General features: G+C 39.5%; 1 protein-coding gene across 1 annotated transcript in view; it reads left to right on the top strand.

Annotated features, from left to right (window-relative positions):
- The first annotated feature begins 258 nt into the window (after nucleotides 1-258).
- The window catches only part of KDSR (3-ketodihydrosphingosine reductase), a 67,181-nt gene continuing 44,763 nt past the window's right edge, over nucleotides 259-22,676 (top strand). The window contains exons 1-2 of the mRNA XM_044665773.1: nucleotides 259-523; nucleotides 13,401-13,490. Coding sequence (XP_044521708.1) covers nucleotides 416-523; nucleotides 13,401-13,490 — 198 coding nt within the window. The 5' untranslated portion in view covers nucleotides 259-415. The remainder of the gene's footprint in view (nucleotides 524-13,400; nucleotides 13,491-22,676) is intronic.

The following is a 22,676-nucleotide window of genomic DNA, read 5'->3' as shown; positions in this document are numbered from 1 at the left end:
CGCTTCGTTGCCCAAAGGCCATGACCCAGACTTAGGCTGTGGCCGGCCCTAGGCTGGGGAGAGCTAAGCGGCTGCGCTCCCTACGGGAGGCTGGCGGTGCGGGAGTCGCGGGGTTGCGATGTCCTCCAGGGGCCGCTCTTCCTCTCCGCTCCACGCCGGGAAGCCCCCGCCCGGGTCCTGGCCGCGCCTCCTCCCCGGGCTCCTCCTCTTCCCGTCCTACTCCCATCCCCGCCAGCCTCGGTGGCTAACCCAAACATTCCGGGTTCCTGCCGCGGGTGCCCAGCTCAGCTCTAGCCAGCGGCTCCGGGTCTTTTGTCTTGCCCCCCCCCCTACCCTTGCTGCCTTCCAATCCCGCCCCCCAGGCTCCACTCACGCAGCTGCGGCCCCCCTTGAACCCCCGGCTGCGGGCAGAGCGATGCTGCTGCTGGCGGCCGCCTTCATCGTAGCGTTCGTGCTGCTGCTCTACATGGTCTCTCCGCTCATCAGCCCTAAGCCCCTCGCCCTGCCCGGGGCCCATGTAGTGGTGAGTGGACCGAGACCCGCCTGGGGACTGGACGGGGCTGGGGGAGAGGGGGATGTGTTGTCCCGTTGGGGCATCCACGCCGGCCGGAGAGAGCCCTGCCTCCTGTTGCTGCCTTTTCCCCACCTTGCCGCTTCTAGCTAGTCTCCCGCTCTTCACCCACTGCTGCTGTGCCCTCCAGCTGTTAATTATCCAGGACAGAGATTCTTCCCTCCTCGTGACGCATCGCCTAGCTTCTCCCCATCCCCATCCCCTCCACCCTCCGACCCCCCCTCCTCCCGCTGCTGCCTTTCCTTCTTCTTGAGGGATTTCTCATCCCCTTCCCAGTTATCCAACATTCTCTGGGTGCCCCGAGGTCGCCTCCCCACCCCATCTGTTGCGTCCCCCAAAACCAGGAAGACCTTTTGTGACCGCTCCAGAACAGCTCTGGGGGAGAGAGAGGAGAGGGGCGCAGTGCACTGCGCGGGACCCCTTTGGGAGATACATCCTCATCCTTCCGGGTGCGCCAGTCTCTGCTGTCAGGCCTTGGCTGGGATGGAAAGGAGGGCCATTTGGAAAGTCACCTGACGCAGTCAGCCCTGTTAGGCACGGTGAGGCTGAGGAAGGACCGGGAGATTTGGTTTGCACCCTCCCTCGCCTGAAAACAGACCGGAGCGTGGCACACCATCCACATACTCTTAGCACTAGTCCATTCAGTTAGCCCCTGGACGGAGGAGGGCGGTTCAGAGGAGGAGCTGGGCGGTGGGGGCAGAGCTGGGCGGTGGGGGCAAAGCCAGGCTACCAGGAGCAGGCTGGCCGGGGAAGCCTTGGGGCCATTGTCTCTGGTGATAATCCCCCAGCCTGGTCCTTTCCGAATCACTTTTACCTCTTGGAGCCTCGGAGACACACGCTCATCCCTGGAGCACCCAGGGAAGGCAGATATTTTTATCCTCAGTTTTACTGATGAGTCAGCTGAGGCACAGAGAAATGTGGAACAATTTCACCCAAGACACTGGGTGGACCGCCAGGTCTGTAACTCATCCCTTGGGCCATTTGGCCCAAGCCCTGGTCCTTCACACTCTTTCAGGCCTTCTTAAAAGAAGGGGCTTGGTGGAAGGGCTCTGTGGAATTGAGAAGAATTAGGAAGGCTGGCCACAACCAGGGAGGGCTGAGGGAGGTAGCTGGGATCCATGGACCTTCTCTTGCCACAGTAGCGGTGAGGAACCCAAGAGGTGATTCACTGAGGTTTTTGCCAGGGAAGAATCTTCCTCAAGCCCAGGGAGATGAATGCTAGCTCTCCTTTCTTTGCCTCCTCCCTCTCTCCTGGAATAAAAGCCCTGAGGTCTTTTTCAACCTCATTCTCTTGCTGTTCTACCTACCAACAGTATCTTCAGGCCTGGAAGAGGATTATGATTTTGGTGGTCTCCCAAAGGTTAAATTGCCCTTTAGAAATGAAAGGGAGGCTGTTGGGTTTTTTTTTTCTTCCCACTTTTATTTGGTGGATTTAGTATTCTTATCTTTATTAACACAGCATTTTATTGCATCTTGACTTCTGTTTTCTCATTTGACTTCACATCTCTGACAGTTTGGCAAACTCTACAGAATAGGATTGCCAGTGACTCCTCTTATCCTTGTACAGGTGGATTATTATAAAATACCTCTTCTACTTTTTATATTTGTAATTAGGGTGAGAGGCAAAATTCATTTCTTTATATTTCTTTTTCAAAAAACTCCTAGTTTATTTTTTTAAACCCATATACTAATATTGGTTCTTAGTCAGTAGAGCAGTAAGGGCTAGGCAATAGTAGTTAAGTGACTTGCCCAGAGTCACAGAGCTGAGTAGTAACTGAGCTCAGATTTGAATCCAAGTCCTGATTCCAGGCCTGATGCTTTACCCACTGTGCTACCTAGTTGCCCCTCCTAGTTTATTTTCAATCCCTGCTATGATTAGAAAGAGAAGGAAGAGGAAAAATACAGATTTTTTTAAAAATTAAAAAAGAAAAATAATTCAGAATTCAGCATCACTTAGCTTTTTAAGAAGACTAATGCCTCAGAGGCAAATTTTTAAAACTTAGATTCTTTTTAATGTTTATTTTTCCACTTTTAATCATACTTTGATAGTTCAATGATGAGCTCATTGATGATATTTCCTTTATATGTGGAGATTGCAACTTGGTCTCATCTCTGCATCTTATAAGAGTTTTATCTGATGTCCTTCCACAAATTCCCCAGAGGATCTTTTTTCTATAAGGCAAATCCACGGGACTTGAAAATCAGAAGAATCCTGTGTTCAAATTTTACCTCCTATTTACTTAACCTTAACTTCTCTGGGCCTCAATCAGCTTTTCAAGATTCTGTGTTGGAGAGGGCTCACAGATCTTCTGAAAGAGTCTAAGCATGTGGATCAAAAAACTCATCAACCTCCATTCCCTTCCCTGATTCCCCAAAAGTGCTTATGTTGGAAGGTTGTAATAGCAAATGGAATATAATGTGCATAAAGTAGTTTGCAAATCTTAAAATGTTAGGTAAATATCAGCTAGTTTTACTGTTTATCATAGTTTAATATTTCAAGCATTTTTCACTCCAGTAATATAAATAATCCTTGCTTATACATCTCTGTGTATCAATAGATGGTATTGGAGAATTGCTCTGGACAACCAACTCTCTACAAGGTCAGCTAGGCCTGTCCTCAGAAAAGAGATAGTCCTTCACCAGTCCTATTCTTGATGATTTTCCATTTGGTGGAGCCTTCTAGAATTTATACTTTGCTGACATAGCCTTCAGAAGCCCATGATTCCCTTTATAACTGGATGAACTAAAGGACTTGATGGGATAGTTTAAGTTAGAAAAGTAAACACTTTGCTTCTTCCATTTTAAGTGATTCAAGGTACTTTAGCCTATAAACCCAACAACTTTCCTTAAAAGTATCTGTGCTTTAGGCCACATATTGGAAAGAAATGGATAGATGTTTTATTTTTAACCATTCTTTATAAATAATCTGTAGAGTTGGAGTGTGAGAATAATACAAGAATGTCAGAAACAGTGCACGTACTAATTCACACGAGGTTACCATCAATTTATAAGATTGTATTGGGGAAGAAACTAAAAGCAAAATTGCCCCTGTGAGATTTCCTGGGGAGGGAGGCAGGGAATAGAGAAGATTGGTATTAATATAGTTTCTTACATCCATGGGAGGGTTCATCATAATTGTTTACTTATCCATTCCCAGATAATCCTTATTAATGTAGTTTTTTTCCCTCATTTTATAAATGGTAAAGTTGAGGCACAAAAAGGACTTTAGGATTTGTTTAGGACCCCCCAAAAATCATAATATGCAAATGTTAGGAAACCTCTCCTACTGGATCTGTGGAAAGAATTAGAAGTAAAGTGGTGTGGTGTCAATTCTCTGAAAGAGATGTGATGTATCATAATTTGGGACAGGTTTTATTTTCTCTTCTTAGATGTTGCATGCTAGAGCTTCAAGAAACCTTAAAGATATTACCTCAATGTTTCTTATTTTACAGAATCCATTGAGCCAATCAACTTTTCTAATTGCCCTTAATAAAAAATAGAAGCTGTGCATAAGGGAACATATAACCTTTAAAAAACCTTAAGAGTTGAGAATAATGGTGAGGGAGAGACTTTTTAAAAAAGTAGGTTAAAATGTTGCCTTTAACTGTCTGTCACCTGGGCTCAGTGCAACTAAAGCTGACATCATCTTTTTGCTTTCAGCTCAAGCAATAAATAGTGTAACTGCTATTTTTTAATCCAATGTGAAAAGTTTCTTTTAACATATAGATTTAAAACAATGTAGTCGAGAATATAATTTTTAAAAAGAAGTTTCTGGAAATCTTTTGTTTCTATGTCTTTGTCTTCTGAATGTACCCCTTTCCATTCCCTTTCCAGCAAATCTAAATTGATGGGAATGTCATATGAATTAGCACATGCATTATCATTATTTTTAACACTCGATTCATTTTCAAAGGGCGAAAGCAATTAAAAAATACTGACTAACATGCATCAACCAAATCTAACAGCAGGTACAAAGTTGTGTATTTGTAGTCCTCCACTTTTGCAGAGAAAGAAGGAAAGTGCATTTTCTCATTTATTTTCAAGGCCCTCTTGGGTCATTATAATCACATTGCATTCTGTTCTTTTTTTGGTTCTTCTGTTTGATTTTGTCATCATTATTGTGTCATTATTACTTGCCTAGTTCCCTTGGCTTCCCTCTACATCTATTGAGGCTGACTCTATCTTGAATTAGATCTGTGTTAACAAAGAACTTACCTGGCTGCTGATAAGATGTCTTGGAACTGTAAGTGTGGAGGATGTGGAAGCCTTATCGTCAAAGAAAGAACTTTTACCTTTAATGTCAGTTTTGAAATCTGCCCATTTTTCTGATGCATTTCCACTATATTTAGCAGAGGACATTATAAATGTTGGAATAACAAAACATTGCTTCACCATTTACAGTTCTTTCCCATATCCTTTTATTTTGAGCCTCACCACAACCTTGCAAGGTAATAAGGGGAGCTGTTATATTAGTTCTGTGGAAGGAAAGTGGCTGTTGGAATCAGAGAATCTGGGTTTGAATCCCAGATCCACCATGTTATTTGTTTAATGATGGACAATTCTCTTCGTTCTTTTGGACTCCTTTTTCCTCATCTATAAAATGAGATGGTTGGAGTAGGTGATGATAATAATAAGAGCTTAAATGAATATAGTACTATACCTTTGCACATGTTATCTCATATGATTCCCTACAACAATCCTGTGAGTTAGGTGCTATTATTAATCTTCCATTTTACAAATGAGGAAATTGAGGCCAAAGTGATTTTTCTCTGGTCACACAAGAAGTGTCCAGGGTGGAATTTGAACTTAGGTCCTTTTGACTCCAAGTCCAATATTCTTGCCACTTTTAGTGTCTTCTAGCTTTAATCCTCTGATCATTTGAATAGGTGAAGATTTTGAGCCTAAGAAAATAAATTTAATGACTTGTCTGAAGTTACAAGGCTAATAATTACTAGGGCCAGGATGAGTGTACTCAAGCTTTCTCTTAATCTAATGAAGTACCAATTGATTGTTGTTGACATTTCTGCCAAGTCCAACTCTTTATGCACTCATTTGGGGTTTTCTTGGCAAAGATACAGAAGTGACTTGCTATTTCCTTTTCTAGCTCATTTTACAGATGAGGAAACCAAGGCAAACAAGGTTAAGTGACTGTCCAGTAGGATCTTCAGAGCCATCACTCTATCCACATCACCATCTAACTTCTTGTAGTTTTTCTCAAACTTTTGGGTCTCAGGAATACTTTACACTCTTAAAACTTATTGAGTACCCTCTAAAGAGATTTTATATATATACACAGCTTTTAATATTTACCATATTAGAAGTGAAAATATCTTAGGATAGTTAGGAAAATAGTTTTGACCTCAGAGACCACCCAAAAGGGTCTTGGAGACTCCTGCTTTGAGAACTGCTGATTTATTGAATCTTGTAACATTGTGGAAAGAGAGCTATACTTTTATGGGGTCAAGAGCCCTGGATTTCACTTACCTCTTCTTTAATCAGTTGTATATGTTTGGGTTAGATGTAGAGTAGGGCCCTATATCTGTGGGGGAATATGTTCCAAGACCTAGCATGGATGGCTGAAACTGAAGATGGAATGAACATCTGTAGATCCCATGTATATGTTCTCTCTCTCTCTCTCCCCTTTCCTTCCTCTTGGCTCCTGTAGCTCCCTCCCCAAAAAAGTGAAAGGGGGGGTGAAAGTAAAAGCAGCCTAGTGTCCTGTCAGGCCTCTGGAGCTTTCCCAGGAACCTCCTGCCCTTGGCTGACCATGGATAATTGAAACCTCAGAGAAGGAAGCCAGGGAGGAGGGGGCTCTACTCTGGTCCTTCTTTGGATCTCAAATCTTCAGGTATAAAATAGAGGGGTTAGATAAGGTGTTACTTAGTTTTCTCCTTGCTCTGATATCTCATAGAGAAAAATTATATTAAAAAGTTTTGCTGTCAGTGTGTCTTTCAGAAATGACTTCATCCAACTCTTTATGATTTTTTTTTTAAACTTTACCTTTTGTTTTAGAATCAATATTAATATGTCCTGGTTCCAAGGCAGAAGAGTGGTAAGGGCTAAGCAATGGGAGTTAAATATCTTGCCTAGGGTCACACAGCTAGGAAGAGTCTGAGGCCAGTTTTGGATCCAGGACCTCCCATTTCTAGTCCTGGTTCTGGAGTTCTAATGTGTCATCTAATGGAAACGATCACATGACATATTCAAGAGAATGGACTTTAGTAAAATGGGCATTTGTAACTAAGGATGTGTTTATCTTTCCAAAAAGCATTTCCTGGTATAAGTTGGGAAACATCTGGCAGAGGTGAAGATGTTATTTAACCTTTCACCTCTTCTTCCTTACCCTACTTAAGTCATCCTTTGCCCATCATACCCATGGCCTCAGGTTCTAATTGCTCTCTCTCCCATTTGTTCCAAAGGTCCCTTCTCTCTGTCCTGGGTGAACTCTAGAAGCTTATCTGTTCTGTACCTCTTCCCTTCTCAGTCTTTTCACCTTTCAACTTTCTTTCCACACTTAGAAAGCATAAACTGCGTGTAGAGAGGGCACTGTGATTGGCACTCAGGGAGATGATAACAAAAGATCGATAGAAATGTGAGTTGTTACTAAAGTTTGCAAAGCCCTTTTCCAACATGAATCCTTTGAGGTACTGGTAGCACAAGGATTATTGTGGTCATTTCATAGATGAAGAAACTGAAACCGAACCTGAGAGACTGAATAACTTGCTCTGGTCATCTGGTAAATGACAGAGCTGGCCAGGATTGCAACCAAATCTCCCTACCTCAAGGCTACTGCTTTTTCTATTGCCTCACAAATGACTTTCCAAAAGTTAGAAGGTACAGATAATTCAGTCTCTGCCCATATGGAATTTTGTAGACAATCTTTGCTTAATACACATTACAGGAGAAGCACATCAAAGCCCTATGAGAGGGGTAGAGTGTTACCTAATGGTGACTCAGAGAAGACTGCATAGAAGAGATGGCATTTGGCATTGATTTAAAGGAGCATTAGGAGAGTTAGGACATGTGAAGATGGAGCAGGTAGGTAGAAGGAGTGATATGAGCAAAGGTATAGAGATAGGAGAACCCATAATTCTTTAGGGTAGACTAATTTGATTGGAGTAGAGTTCCTGAATCAATCAACAAATATTTATTAATGCTTGTTAATTATATCCCAAATATATATAATCTATAATGTAATATATGATATTAATTACTTATATATCAGATATGTATTAACCATGTGACTCTGGACAAGTCACTTAATCCTGTTGGCTTCAGTTTCCTCATCTGTAAAATAAGTTGGAGAAAGAAATGACCAACCCTTCTAGTATCTTTGCCAAGGAAATCCCAAATAGGGTCATGAGGAGTTGAACACAACTGAAACAAATGAACAAAATATATCAGACACTGTGTCAAAGTCTGGGGATACAAAGAAAAAGCAAAAATAATCCCTCCTTCAAGGGGCTTATGTTGTAATGGTGAGAGAACCTTTGTGTGTGTGTGTGTGTGCACGCGTGCGCGTGGGCATGCATGCGTGCATATGTACGTCTATGTATAAAAGATGCATGCAAAGTAGATTCAAGGTAATTTGGGGCATTAAGAGCTTTCTTTCATAAAACAACTAATATGGAAAGCTGTTTTTCACCATTACACATGTAATATCTGTATCAGCTTACTTGCTATCTCAGTAATTGGGAAGGGAGGGGAAGAATTTGACTCAAACTTTTAAAAAATGAAGGTTTAAAAATTGTTTTTTCTTATTATTGGGGAAAAAATAAAATATTATTGAAAAAGAAAAAGAAAAAAGTTAATAGAACTGGGAAAGGTCTCCTTTAGAAGTTTTTATTTGAGCTGCATCTTGAACCAGAGGTGAAGGTAGGAGAAGAAACATCCCAAGCCTAGAGGACAGCCAGCTCAAAGGCTGATGGAAATGGAACTTCATGTGTGGGGGACCCCAAGTAGGCCAGCTGGCTGGACCTTAGAATATGTAGAGGGGAGTGAAATGTAGGATGCCTGAAGAGACCTGATTATGAAGAGTTTTAAAACCCAAATATAGGAGATTACTGCAGGAGAGACAATAGGAAACTAGGAAAGTTTATTTCTCAAATAACTGGAGAAGAAAATGTCAAACCACTCCAGTATCTTTACCAAGAAAATCTCATGGAGAGTTATAGTCCATGGGGTCACAAAGAGTCAGACATGACTGAGCCACAACATTTATTGAGGGGTTGGCGTGGAGATGACCCTTAAACCTGCTCTTCAGGAAAATCACGTTGGCAGCTGTGGAGAAGATGGCTTGGAATAGGGAAAGGCTTGAGGGACAGAGGTCAGTCAGGAGGCTGTTGTAATAACCCAGTGAGAGGTGATGTGGGGCCTGAAGGAGGGAGGTGGCAGTATGAATAGAAAGAAACAAGGTCTAAGTAGAGTGAGGCAGCACTGGACCCCAAATCAGGAGGGCCTGAGTTCAAACCTGGCTTCAGACACTTAATAGTTTTGTGACCACGGCAAGTCATTTCAAATGGTCTGCCTCAGTGTCCTCTGCTGTAAAATAAGGATAATTGTGGTACCTACCTCCTAAGGTCAAATGAGATAATAACTATAAAGTGCCTAGCATGTGCTGAGCACATAGTATGTGCTACATAAATGTTAGCTATTGGGGATACTGTTATCATCATCGTTATATCTGAGACCTATATTGTGGATAATGTAAGGAATAAAAATTTAGGTATTATAGATATATATTAAAAATATGTGGCCGCCAGGAATCAACAATTTAGGTTGATTCCGTAATTAAATCAGACCCAAGTCAGCATCGGGTTGAAGAGTTTATTTACAATCGGTAGGTAAAAGTAGGAATAAAGAGAAAAGTAGAGGCTAGTCCTGTCTGGACTGAGAGAGAAGAAGGTTATTAAGCTTAATAATGAAGCTGTAAGCCACAGGGCCCAACAGCCAGATAGGCAGAGTTAGAATTGGCCCAGCTAGGCAAAGGAAGTCAGCCTAACTTACCCACGTGACAATATAGAGCGTAATCTGTCTGTGGTCTCAGGAGATGCTTCTTCTTCCTGTTGGAGACAGCAACTGCCCCCACAGCAAGTTCACTCACTTACTTAAAGAGATTGTGTCTTTCATCACTTCCTGTGGTCCACCTCTAATTCAAATGGACAAATGGCAGTTTCTACATTGATTTGGACTGCCCAAAGGGCAGTCCCTTATTCTTGATTTGTTACTTATTGTCACGTGTGGGTAACTCGTCTCCCCTCCCCACTAAGGGAGGTGAGAGTGACATCATTAGCACACCTAGGTTGAGTAGATTTTTGACTATTAATGGGCTGGAGCTAATTCTATTTACACATATAGAGACAATAGGATCTGGCGACTGATTGGAGGCGGGTGAGAGTGAGGAATTAAGGAGCCTCAGTGGATAGAAGGACAACAGGGCCCTTGACAGTATCAGGAAGTTAACAAGATGAGATCAGACTGCAATGGTGCCACAGTGTGGAGTGCCTTGGATGCAAGGCAGAAAAATTTACACTGTCCTCAAAATGCAAATGGAAGCTACTCCATATTTTTAGGCAGAGAAAAAGAATATATGCTCTAGGGAGAGAGGGACAGTTTTTATGTCTGTCTTTGTATTCTCAGAATTTAGCTTTGTAACTTGTACATGTTTTATAAAATGTTTATTGAAGTGAACAAGTCTATATGTTAAAAAAAATTGGGGAGGTGTTGGTCTGGAATAATTAGAAGGAAGAGAAAATGGAGGCAGGAAACACTATCAGCATTTCACTTCATTGACCACCACACCTTCTGGCTCTTCCTTTTTTTCCTGCTGGTTTAAAGACACTACACTCACACTTCTCTTCCTATATATCTCACATCTTCTGTTTGACTCCTCATCTTTCTGACCCTCCGAAATGAAAGTCTCTCAAGGTTGACTGTCTTCAGCCCTGTCTTCTCTCCTTACACTCACTCGGTTGACAATCTTAGCAGACACTTGTCACCTCTGTGATGATGACTTCTTGTTGTTGTTCAGTATAATGACTTGCCCAGGGTCACAAAAATTTTTCTACAACATAGATCTCTTATTTCATATTGGAGCCAGCATGGCATAATGCTGAGATTCTTAACCTGGGTTCTATAAACTTAAAAAAATGTTTTGGATAACTATTTCAGTATAACTGCTTTCCTTTGTAATTCTATATATTTTATTTTATATATTCAAAATATTATTCTAAGGGGCAGCTCGGTGACTCAGGAAAGGTTTAGAGACAGGAGGCCTTGGGTTCAAATCTGGCCTCAGACACTTCCTAGCTGTGTTACCCTGAACAAGTCACTTAACCCCCATTGCCTAGCCCTTACCAGTAAGCTCTTCTGCCTTAGAACCATACTTAGTATTGATTCTAAAATGGAAGGTAAGAATTAAAAAAAATTTATTCTAAGAAGGGGTTCATAGGCTTCTCGACTCTCCCAGAAGGGGTCAGGACTCAGAAAAAGTTAAGAATGCATGAGATAGTAGAATACATGCTATACACCTATGTTCAAATCCTGGCTCTGCTACTTAGAATCTGCATTATGGTACAGGCAGATAAATGGAGCAGTGGAAAGAGCTTTGGGCCTGAAGTCAGGAAGACCTAAATTCAAGTCCAGCTTCAGATAGTTCCTAATGAGGTGACCTTGGGCAAGTCACTTAACTTCTATCTGCCTCAGTTTCCTCAACTGGTAAATGGGAGTAATAATGGTAACCAACCTGTCAGGGTTGTTGTGAGGATCAAATGAGATAAATTGGTAAAGTGCTCAGCCATTTTGTAAATGCTTGTTCCCTTCTTCCTTTAGGCAAATCACTTTAAATCTCTGCAGTTTAGCTCTTCATCTCTAAAAGGAGAAGATGGATTAGATGGTATTTATTAGATTATCTAATATAGATCTATATATAATACACATTTATAATATATAGTAAGTGTATATTATATACAATATATATTGTACAATATCTAATTAGAGGCTATTAAGGTCCCTTCCCCCTCCCTATCAATTTTCCTATTCTTTCACATACTCCAATTCGGAAATCAACAAATTAAACTATCTTCCATCTCCATGCCTTTTTTAGAGGCCATGTCTCCAGTGAGGAATGAACTTTCCCTTCCTTTCTAGGATGCTTCATTTAGAGCACCTCAGGGGCTTTTCCTGGTCCCTTCTTTCCCTCCTGGAATTACTTTGTATTTATCTGTTTTGATGTTGCACACCCCCAGGACAAGGTCAGCTCCTTGCTTTGAGCAGGGACTATTTGGATTTTTTCTTTGTATCATCAGCACTTGGGACAGAGGCTGGCACATAGTAAAACCAGTACATATTCACTGCATTGAATCAAATGATCCTGAACTCTCCCTTGACCTCCAGAGTAACCATCTCTAACTGGATAGTCAATGAGTACTTCAAAGACAATTTGCCCAAAGCTGATTTTATTTTTTCCCCAAATCTGCTCTTCATTAGTTGTAGTGATATTATAATTAACCCAGTGTCAGTGGTGTTTTCATTTACCTAGACATTTGTTCAAACATATTTTTGAAACATTTGTTGTGCAACAGAGGACTACAGTAAGAGCTTTGATTTTTTTTCCTCCTCTCTCACCTATTTTGTTAATTATTTAATCTTGCCCATTGTACAAAACACCTTTCACATTGTTCCCTTTTGTTCCATTCATATTGCCAACAGCCATGTAAACTCTATGTTAAAGTCCATCTGGATTATTATAATAACTTTATAACATATCTTTACTCTTCCTCTTACATGCCTCCTCAAGTCACCTTTTGCTCTCTTTTGAGTCACGTTCAGACACTTATGCCTTGATGTAGTTACATTACTCTCTGCTCAAAAGCCACCAAGAGAAATTCATACTCTTCCCTGATTGGTCAGTCCCTTCTAGCACCACCATTTACAGAGAGAGCCATATGGTCCTTCTTTTCTGGGCTTTGCTTCTGACCCAGTGGTCTTCTTTCTCCATCATGCTTCCGTTTCTCTACAGGAGTCATTGGGAGGACATGGGTTCAAATCTGGCCTCAGATGCTTCCTCTCTTTGTGACCCTGGGCAAGTCACTTAACCCCCATTACCTAGCCCTTACCCTTTTTCTGCCTTGGAACTGATATACAGTCTTGATCCTAAGATGGAAGATAGGGCTTTTTTTAAAAAAAAAGAGAAAAAGAAGATGAGTCCCCAGAGGATAGACCTAGGAACAGTAGATCATAGAGAACTAGAATCTGGCTCATCATAAAAAAGTCTTTTTGGATAGTGCTGTCCAAAAGGGAGCAGAGTCCCCAAATAAAATCTGGAAAGAATATTGTTGAGAGAATTCCTGCTTAGAAGTGAGTTGGACTGGGCAGTTTGGGGCTCTTTCCTTCTCATCTTGGCTTTGGCACAGCAGAGCTGTGAAAGTGCCCCCCAGAGGCAAAACAAGTTAACATTTGATTGTCTGCTAGATTTACAAGGCAGCTCTCCTGGCAAGGAAGAGTCCTGGCAGTGTTTCACAAAAAATGCATTTTCACCTTTATAATTTCTAGAAACTACAAGAACAGCTCAATGTTTATTTTCCCTTCTGCTCCCTTACATTTGTTTAGGTTACACAGTTTATAAACCACCTTCATATATATTTGATGTGAAGGACACAGGGATTATTATGCATAATTTTAGACCTAGGTGGTACTAACTTCTGGTCTAGTATATTTTCTTTTGTATCTGTTTATCTTTTTGATAAATATTGGTCTTAAGTAACTTTCTCCTCAAAGGAAATGAAAAAATATTGAGATCTTATTGCATTTATTTATTTTTTCTTTTTAGGTTACTGGAGGATCCAGTGGCATTGGGAAATGCATTGCAATTGAGTGTTATAAGCAAGGGGCATTTATAACTCTGGTTGCAAGAGATGAGGTAAAATTCTTCATTTATTATTCTAAACTTAGCAATTCACTCACAAGTTTTACAGGGTGAACCTTGGTGTATCTGGGCTAAAAATGACTTTTATATCCATGAGTGTGGTCTGTTCTCAGACTACCAGTGGTCTGAGAGGGAGGGCCCTTAACATTGTTGGTGGGCTTGCTTATACTTTGCATATTTATGCTATGAGAGCTAGAACATTTTGTTATGGCATTAATTAATAATTTTAATAGGATCCCATGGCATGTAATTGTAGGACCAGGACTAGGACAGCTCAAGTCTATCTTTTGCTTGCTGTTCTTTGGCATTTCATCAGTCTATTCATGCTACTTGTATATTCATGTAGACGGAGAGACCGAGAATATATCCAGCCTCAGTTCTGACATCTCAAATCAGTTGTATATAGACAGATCACTGGGTGGTCAGAGCTAAGATTAGAATTAGTTAACAAAAAAAAAGCAAGAATAAAGTATAACAGTGAGAAAAAGATAACAGTGTACAATGGGAACAACTTAAGCTTGAACTATTTAAGCAAATAATTGACAATTGAATGGGAACTGGACAGCAGAATTGACATTGATGCCGACTTCATTGTTTGAAATTTAACCTTTGTAAATTAATTGCCACAACTAGGAGACCAAAAGAACCTGGGAGCATCTTAGCAAATATCTGAGTTACTTCCCAAACAAAGAAAGAGAGATCACTATTACAGGCAATTTTCAATTGGAAAATTATTTACAAACTCGTTTGTAAAATCTTGTGAAGGATAATGGACAAGCAGTACACAAAGCAGGGAGAAACAATAGAGAACAAGTTGGAACAAACAACAACAATAACACCTTGGCAAGATATCCAACCAAGTCAGTCACCCAAAGCATTTTTAAGGATGAAGATGAAGGGAGAACAACAAAGAAGAAAAATTGAGAAGATTTCTAAAAATTGTGATAAAATGTTTTCTGAGCTAAGAACAATGAATCTTCTGCCCATGACCCCTAATGCCATAATCCTGCTGTGCTTATGAGGTTGGTAGAAATGATACTTAAAAAACACACACACACACACAACCACGATGGAAAAAACAGCCAGATTGAACCAAGTATATACAAGAGGAGAGTCACGCTGGAGATGATATAATTGTGAGCATATTGAAGAACTGATACCACATATCTGAATGAGGAAATTACCAAAGGGGTGTGTGTGTGTGTGTGTGTGTGTGTGTGTGTGTGTGTGTGTGTGTGTAAGCTTGTACCTTTAATTAATATTGAAAAAGGGAGACTAAGTACATCATTAAATCCATACTTATATGTTCATTCACCTATCAACAAGAAATCTTTGAGTCATGTATGTAGGAACTGAGGGCACTTTTGAGGAGGGTATCAGTGTGGAATAATAAATAAAAACCATCATTCCCTCTACAGGGTTATATCTTTTCCCTCCAAATTCCCTTTGTGATGATTTTTTTCCATCATAATATAAGCTTCTTTTAAAAGAGATTATTTTTATTTTAAAATATTTTTCCATATTTCCATAATTTTATTTTCTTTCCCTCCCCTCTTCTCTTCCCTCCAAGAGCCGACAAGCAATTCTACTGGGTTGTATAAATGTTGTCACTTGATATCTATTTCCATATTATTCATTTTTGCTATAGAGCAATTTTTAAAGCCTAAAAACCAGATCACATACCCACATATATATATACATGTGATAAGTGATTATCATATGTTTTGCTTTTGCATTTCTACTCCCATAGTTCTTTCCCTCAATGAGGATAGCATTCTTTTGCATAAGTCCTTCAGGATTATCCTGGCTTGTTGCATTGCTACTAGTAACAAAGTCCATTACATTGGATTGTTCCACAATGTTTTACTTTGTGTGTGTTCTCCTGGTTCTACTCATTTTGCTCTGCATCAGTTCATTGAAGTTCTCCCAGTTCATATGGAAATCCTCCAGATCATTAATCCATACAGCAAAATAGTATTCCATCACCATCAGATACCACAATTTGTTCAGCTATTCCCCAGTCAGTGGACACCCCAACATTTTCCAATTTTTTTTGCCACCACAGAAAGAGTGGCTATGAATATTTTTGTACAAGTATTTTTCCTTATTATCTCTTTGGGGTTCAAAACTAGTAGTGGTATTGCTGGATCAAAGGGCAGGCATTCTTCTAAAGCCCTTTGCGCATAATTCCAAATTGCCTTCCAGAATGGCTGGATTAATTCACAACTGCAGCAGCAATGCATTAGTGTCAGGATTTCACCACAAACCCTCCAATGTTTATTATTTTCCTTTACTGTCATGTTGACCAATCTGCTAGGTGTGAGGTGGTACCTCAGCATTATTTTCATTTTCATTTCTCTATTTTATGAGAGATTTAGAACACTTTTTAATGTGCTTATTGATAGTTTTCATTTCTTTATCTAAAAACTGCCTGTTCATGTCCCTTGACCATTTATCAGTTGGGGAGTGGCTTGATTTTTTTGAACAATTGACTTAGATCATTATAAATTTGAGAAATTAGACCTTTGTCAGAGGTTTTTGTTATAAAAATGTTTTCCCAATTTGTTGCTTCTCTTTTAATTTTGGTTGCTTTGGTTTTGTTTGTACAGAAACTTTTTAATTTAATATAATCAAAATGATTTTACATTAAAAAATCATTTTACATTTTGTAGTGCTTTCTGTCTCCTGCTTGGTCTTAAGATCCTTCCTTTTCCATAGATCTGACAGGTATACTATTCTGTGTTCACCTAATTTGTTTGTGATTTCCCTCTTTATATTTAAGCCATTTACCCATTTTGAATTTATCTTGGTATAAGGTATAAGATGTTGATCTAAACCTAATCTCTCCCATATTGTTTTCTAATTCTCCCAGCAGTTTGGGTCAGATAGTGAGTTCTTGTCCCAAAAGCTGGGATCTTTGAGTTTATCAAACATTATCTTGCTGCTGTCATTTGCCCCAAGTCTATTCCATTGATCTACCCTTCTACTTCTAAGCCAGTACCATATTGTTGTTTTTTTATGTGTGATTTGAACATTTTTTATTTAATTAACTAACTTAGAGTATTTTTCCATGGTTACATGATTCATGTTCTTTTCCTCCCCTCCTCCCTTCTCCCTCCCATAGCCAGTGAATAATTCCACTGGGTTTTACATGTGTCATTGATCAAGACCTATTTCCATATTATTAATATTTGCATTAGAGTGATCACTTAGACTCTAGATCCCTGTTCATATCCCCATCGACTCATGTGATCAAGCAGTTGTTTTTCTTCTGTGTTTCTACTTCCACAGTTCTTTCTCTGGATGTGAATAGCATTCTTTCTCCTAAGTCCCTCAGAATTGTCCTGGATTATTGTATTGCTGCTAATAGAGAAGTCCATTACATTCAACTGTACCATGGTGTCTCTGTCTCTGTGTATAATGTTCTCCCGGTTCTGCTCCTTTCACTCTACATCAGTTCCTTGAGGTCATTCCAGTTCACATGGAATTCCTCCAGTTCATTATTCCTTTCAGCACAATAGCATTCCATCACCAACAGATGCCACAATTTGTTCAGCCATTTCCCAATCGAAGGGCATCCCCTCATTTTCCAATGTTTTGCCACCACAAAGAGTGCAGCTATAAATATTTTTGTACAAGCCTTTTTTCTTATTATCTCCTTGGGGGTATAAACCCAGCAGTGGTATGGCTGGATCAAAAGGCAGACAGTCTTTTAAAGCCCTTTGGCCATAGTTTCAAATTGCCATCCAGAATGGTTGGATCAATTCACAACTCCACTATCAATGCATTAATGTCCCTATTTGCCACATCCCCTCCAACATTTATTACTTTACTTTGCTGTCATTTTAGCCAATCTGCTAGGTATGAGGTGGTACCTCAGAGTTGTTTTGATTTGCATTTCTCTAATTACAAGAGATTTAGAACACTTTTTCATGCGCTTATTGATAGTTTTGATTTCTTTATTGAAAATTGTCTATTCATGTCCCTTGCTCATTTATCAATTGGGGAATGGCTTGCATTTTTGTACAATTGATTTAGCTCCTTATAAATTTGAGTAATTAGACCTTCGTCAGAGGTTTTTGTTATAAAGATTTTTTTCCTAATTTGTTACTTCCCTTCTAATTTTGATTGCATTAGTTGTGTTTGTACAAAATCTTTTTTATTTAATGTAATCAAAATTAATTATTTTACATTTTGTAACATTTTCTAACTTTTGCTTGGTCTTAAAATCTTTCCTTTCCCATAGATCTAACAGGTAAACTATTCTATGTTCACCTAATTTACTTATAGTTTCTTTCTTTATATTCAAGTCATTCACCCATTCTGAATTTATCTTGGTGTAGGATGTGAGATGTTGATCTAAACTTACTCTCTCCCATACTGTTTTCCAACTTTCTCAGCAGTTTTTGTGAAATAATGGATTTTTTGTCCCAAAAGCTGGGATCATTGGGTTTATTGGACACTATCTTACTATTAGCATTTGCCCCAAGTCTATTCCATTGATCCACCCTTCTGTCCTTTAACCAGTACCATATTGTCTTGATGATCACTGCTTTATAGTATAATTTGAGATCTGATAATGCTAGACCTCCATCCACATTTTTTTTCATTAGTAATCTTGATATTCTTGATCTTTTGTTCTTCCAGATGAACTTGTAATAATTTTTTCTAATTCTATAAAAAAGTTTTTTGTTTGTTTGATAGGTATAGCACTGAATAAGTAAATTAATTTAAGTAGGATTGTCATTTTGGTTATATTAGCTTGTCCCAAAGAGCAATTGATATTTTTCAATTGTTTAGACCTAGTTTTATTTGTGTGAAGAGTGTTTTGTAGTTATGTTCATATAATTCCTGAATTTGTCTTGGGAAGTAGATTTCCAGGTATTTTATCTTGTGTAGAGTGATTTTAAATGGAGTTTCTCTTTCTAACTCTTTCTGCTGGGTTTTGTTGGAAATATCTAGGAATGCTAATGATTTATGTGGGTTTATTTTGTACCTGCAACTTTGCTAGTTATTATTTCTACTAGCTTTTTAATTGATTTTCTCAGATTCTCTAGATGTTGATCTAAACCAAATTTTCCTCATACTGTTTTCCAATTTTCCCAGCAGTTTTTGTTAAAGAATGAGTTCTTGTCCCAAAAGCTGGTGTTTTGGGGTTTAGCAAATTGGGTTTACTGAAGTCATTTACCCCTAGTTTATTCCATTGATTCACCTTTCTGTCCTTTAGCCTAATTTGTTTTTTCTAGTTTCTTTAGTTGCATGCCCAATGAAAAGTTTATATATATATATATATATATATATACACACACAGTCAGTTTTGATGGGCAGGTGATCTTTGGTTGTGGACCTAATTCTCTTGCCTTCCTGAATATCATATTCTAAGTGTTGAGGTCCTTTAGTGTGGAAGCTACCAGATCCTGTGTAATCCTGACTGGGGCTCCTTGATATCTGAATTGTCTCTTTCTGGCTGCTTGCAGTATTTTTTCCTTGGCCTGGGAGCTCTTGAATTTGGCTATAACATTCTTGGGAGTGATCTTTTGGGGATTTAATGTAGGGGGTGATCTATGGATTTTTTCAATGTCTATTTTACCCTCTTGCTTAAGAATATCAGGGCAATTTTTTTGGATAATTTCTTGTAATAGGATGTCAAGGCTTTTTTTTTTTTTTGTTTCAGGCTTTCAAGTAGTCCAACAATTCTCAAATTGTCTCTCCTGGATCTATTTTCCAGGTCATTTGTCTTTTCAATGAAATATTTCATGTTTCCTTCTATCTTTTCATTCTTTTGATTTTGCTTTATTAATTCTTGCTATCTTGTGAGATCATTAGTTTCTATTTACACAATTCTAATCTTTAAAGACTGATTTTCAGCTATGGTCTTTTGATTTTCCTTTTCAGTGTGGTCTATCCTGCTTTTCATAGCTTCCAATTTTCTTATTCTGGTCTCCAATTTGGTTATTACTTCATTTGATTTCTGTACCTCTTTTTCTATATGGACAATGTTGTCTTTTAAGCTGTTATTTTCTTTTTGTATTGTTTTCATTTCTTTTTCCCACTTTTCCTTCCATTTTTCTGCTATCTTTCTTATTTAGTTTTTGAACTCTTTTTTGAGTTCCTCCAGAGCTTGTTAGTAATTTCTGGTTTTTCTTTGGAAAGTTTGGTTTGCTTGTTTCTCAATCTCTGCTATTGCTTCTGTATTTTCCTCTTTTTTTTTTTCCATAGAAATTATCCAGGGTAAAGAGCTTTTTTTTTTCTTTTTTTTGCTGTTGCTTATTTGTTTTGCTGCTAGAGGACTGGGATTCCTGCATGTTGGTGGTCATTGCTTTCTTAGCTTCTATCTCACAGGACTTTGCCATGGAAGTATCTTCCCTTCCTTGTTAGAAGCCTAAGTGAGGGCAGGTAGATCTGTGGTGTTCTTTGTATAGCCCATGCTTTAAAGTGTTTTGCCTTTAGACTATCTTCCTCAGCTGCACTATTTGTTTGAGGCTACATTCCCAACCCTTGCTTCCTCAGCTATTGCCTGCCATGTTGCTTCTCAAGCTCTGTGTTTTTTAGCCTCAAATCTTGCTGCCATGGCCTACATGGTGCTTTCAGCCAGCCCTTGAGAATTTGGAGATTGCCCTGGCCCTTGCTCTAACTGGTACAGTAGGTGGTGTGGGGAAGGTATGGTCAGCTTATTCTTTAATTAGTGTAGTTTTGCCCTCTTATAGCATGGGAATTACCACTCACTTCCTACCTTTCATGCTATGTCCTGTGGGAAAGCCCTTTTACTCATCTGGTTTTGATTTATGTCCTTTTGAGACACTTTGTAATAATTGGTTGGAAGGAGATTCAGAAGGCTCCTGCTACTATGCTGCCATCTTGGCTCCATCACAATGTAAGCTTCTTGAGGATAAACTCCTTTTTACAATTATATTTGTATCTCCAGCACAGGGCCTGGCATATAGTAAGTGATTAATTAATATTTGTTGACTTGACTTTTCCCATAAGCATTTTCTTTTCCAAGTTTCCCTATTTGTGTTGTTATAAAAAATAGTGAGGGATTGATGGATAATAATAATAATGATAGAGGCTATGAAGACTAGAGGCTTTGAAGGTGGATTGGATTTTGGTGGGAGAGAGAGCACACTTGGGTGTTCGTCCTCTGCCTGCCTCAACTTCTCAAATTTGTTCCAAGCATTTGGACACTTTGCATGGATTTTTGCTGCTTCAAGGAGGTCTGCCCTGCATTTTAGTAATTGTCTCATTTCAGCACCATTAGTAAAGTCAATGTCTTCATGGCCTCTAGACCACGAAGCAAGATCCTGATTCGTTCTAGTCTCTTCTAAAAATCTAGCATTTTCTGATGGAGTATAAAATTCGTCCAATAAAAATGCAACATCCATATATGTTGGATTAAATAAATTGAAGGTTCTTTTGAGCTCTTTTATTGACTTGAATGGGGAGAGGAAATAATTGGGAAATCTCCTCCTTAATACTTCTAGGTTTTGTGTGGTGAAGGCTTTATAACGTCTTCATTTTAACTAGTTCCCCATCAGGTCTAAATTGTGCTTGGTCAATGATCGGATAGAGAGAGACTATAGTGGGGCCTACTGCTCCTATCTAAGTTTGGGTGGTTGTGTGTTTGTATTGGTTTGGGAAAAACTATCAGTGGTCAGGGGTCTGTTTGTGTCCGTTGTAATCGGTTTGTATGCTTTCTCTATCACCTCTAGTTGCAGGATGGTATGAGCATCTAGAGTTTGCCTCTCATGTATCTTCTTGTTAATTTCTACCATTAGCCTCAACTGCTCCTTCGTCACATTAAATAGGTCCTCATTGGTTCCCCATAGTAACTGTAGTGCCTTCTTGGTTCCCCATAGTAACTGTAGTGCCTTCTTACGTCCCCAAATCGCTTGTATGGCTGTTATGAACATGGCTAGAATTGCTGGCAGATAGGAGAGAAAATTGGCCATAGTCAATGCCAGACATTTATAGGCATCATTCAGGGTGAGAAGCTTGATACAATATTCAGGTATGACATAAAACCATAACCTAAATATGCCTTGGGTGATCAAGTAGACAAATAGGTATAAGGTTGACACAATGAATGTTGCCCTGGCAAATCCCATAGTTCCTAAGCCCCTTTTCTAGATTTTTTTTCCCTTATGGCTTCACCAAAAACTGTTATAAAAAATAGTGAGGGATTGATGGATAATAATAATAATGATAGAGGCTATGGAGGCTAGAGACTTTGAAAGTGGATTGGATTTTGGTGGGAGAGAGAGCACACTCTCGCCCACGGCCTCAGTGTAGGCGCTGCTGGTTAAAGCTATGCTTCTCCTCTCCTGACAGGCTTGCTCAACTAAGCCTGTCAGCTATCCCTTATAACAGATGCCTAGACAGGGAACTACTGAGAAGTTATAGGTATAGTTAACCTCTCTAGTTCCTCAGCCTGGGGTTGGAATAGATATTGATAAGGGCTATTGGATATGCTATTTGCATAACGGTGAAATCTGACTGCGTGAGGATCTCCCCTTCCGAAGGGCTTAGATATATTGATCACTCAGGAAAGGTACTTGATAACAAAATAGTATATTTGATTCTAATTAATGGGGTTAGGAACAATTTGATTCTAACTAAAGGGAAAAGGATGAAGGACTTGGGAACCTTATTTGCTAATACTCTAAGCTAATAATCAGACTATTGGAGATCAAGTAGAGGCTGGAGGTTCTTCACCCTCTCAGTAACTCTGGCCTGACTTGTCCAGAGCCAAGCCAAAGATTAGGGAAGGCTATTGATGATATTTGATGATAGTATCACTGTTCACTCTCAGCTCTATTGTCAATGATGGTGATTGCTCTCTAGCTCTCAGTAAGACAGGTTGGTTTCCAGGTACAGGCACAGGTACAGGTACAGGCCTACCCTCCCTTGAGACCTCTCACCTCCCAAGTTATGCTCCAGAGAGAGCCCCATGTGCCGGGCCTGGTGGGTATTTATAGGGTTGGCTCCAACTGATTTTTTGACCTGGCTCACGGCATCTGGGTACATTCCGAGGTGTTCAACTGCTGGTCTTGTCACTCAAAGTTGGTGTCCATCTTGTCCCAGAAATCAATATAACAGTGTCAAACAAGCTACCACACTTTAGATTTCTCAAATTCACCCCCTTGATATTGTCTTGGGCGCCTGACATTGCCTCATCTGGCA

Source organism: Gracilinanus agilis, chromosome 1 (assembly GCF_016433145.1).
Source record: "Gracilinanus agilis isolate LMUSP501 chromosome 1, AgileGrace, whole genome shotgun sequence".
Lineage (NCBI taxonomy): Eukaryota > Metazoa > Chordata > Mammalia > Didelphimorphia > Didelphidae > Gracilinanus > Gracilinanus agilis.
The sequence above is the reverse complement of the archived record's forward strand: the minus strand, read 5'-3'. Positions and strand labels throughout refer to the sequence as shown.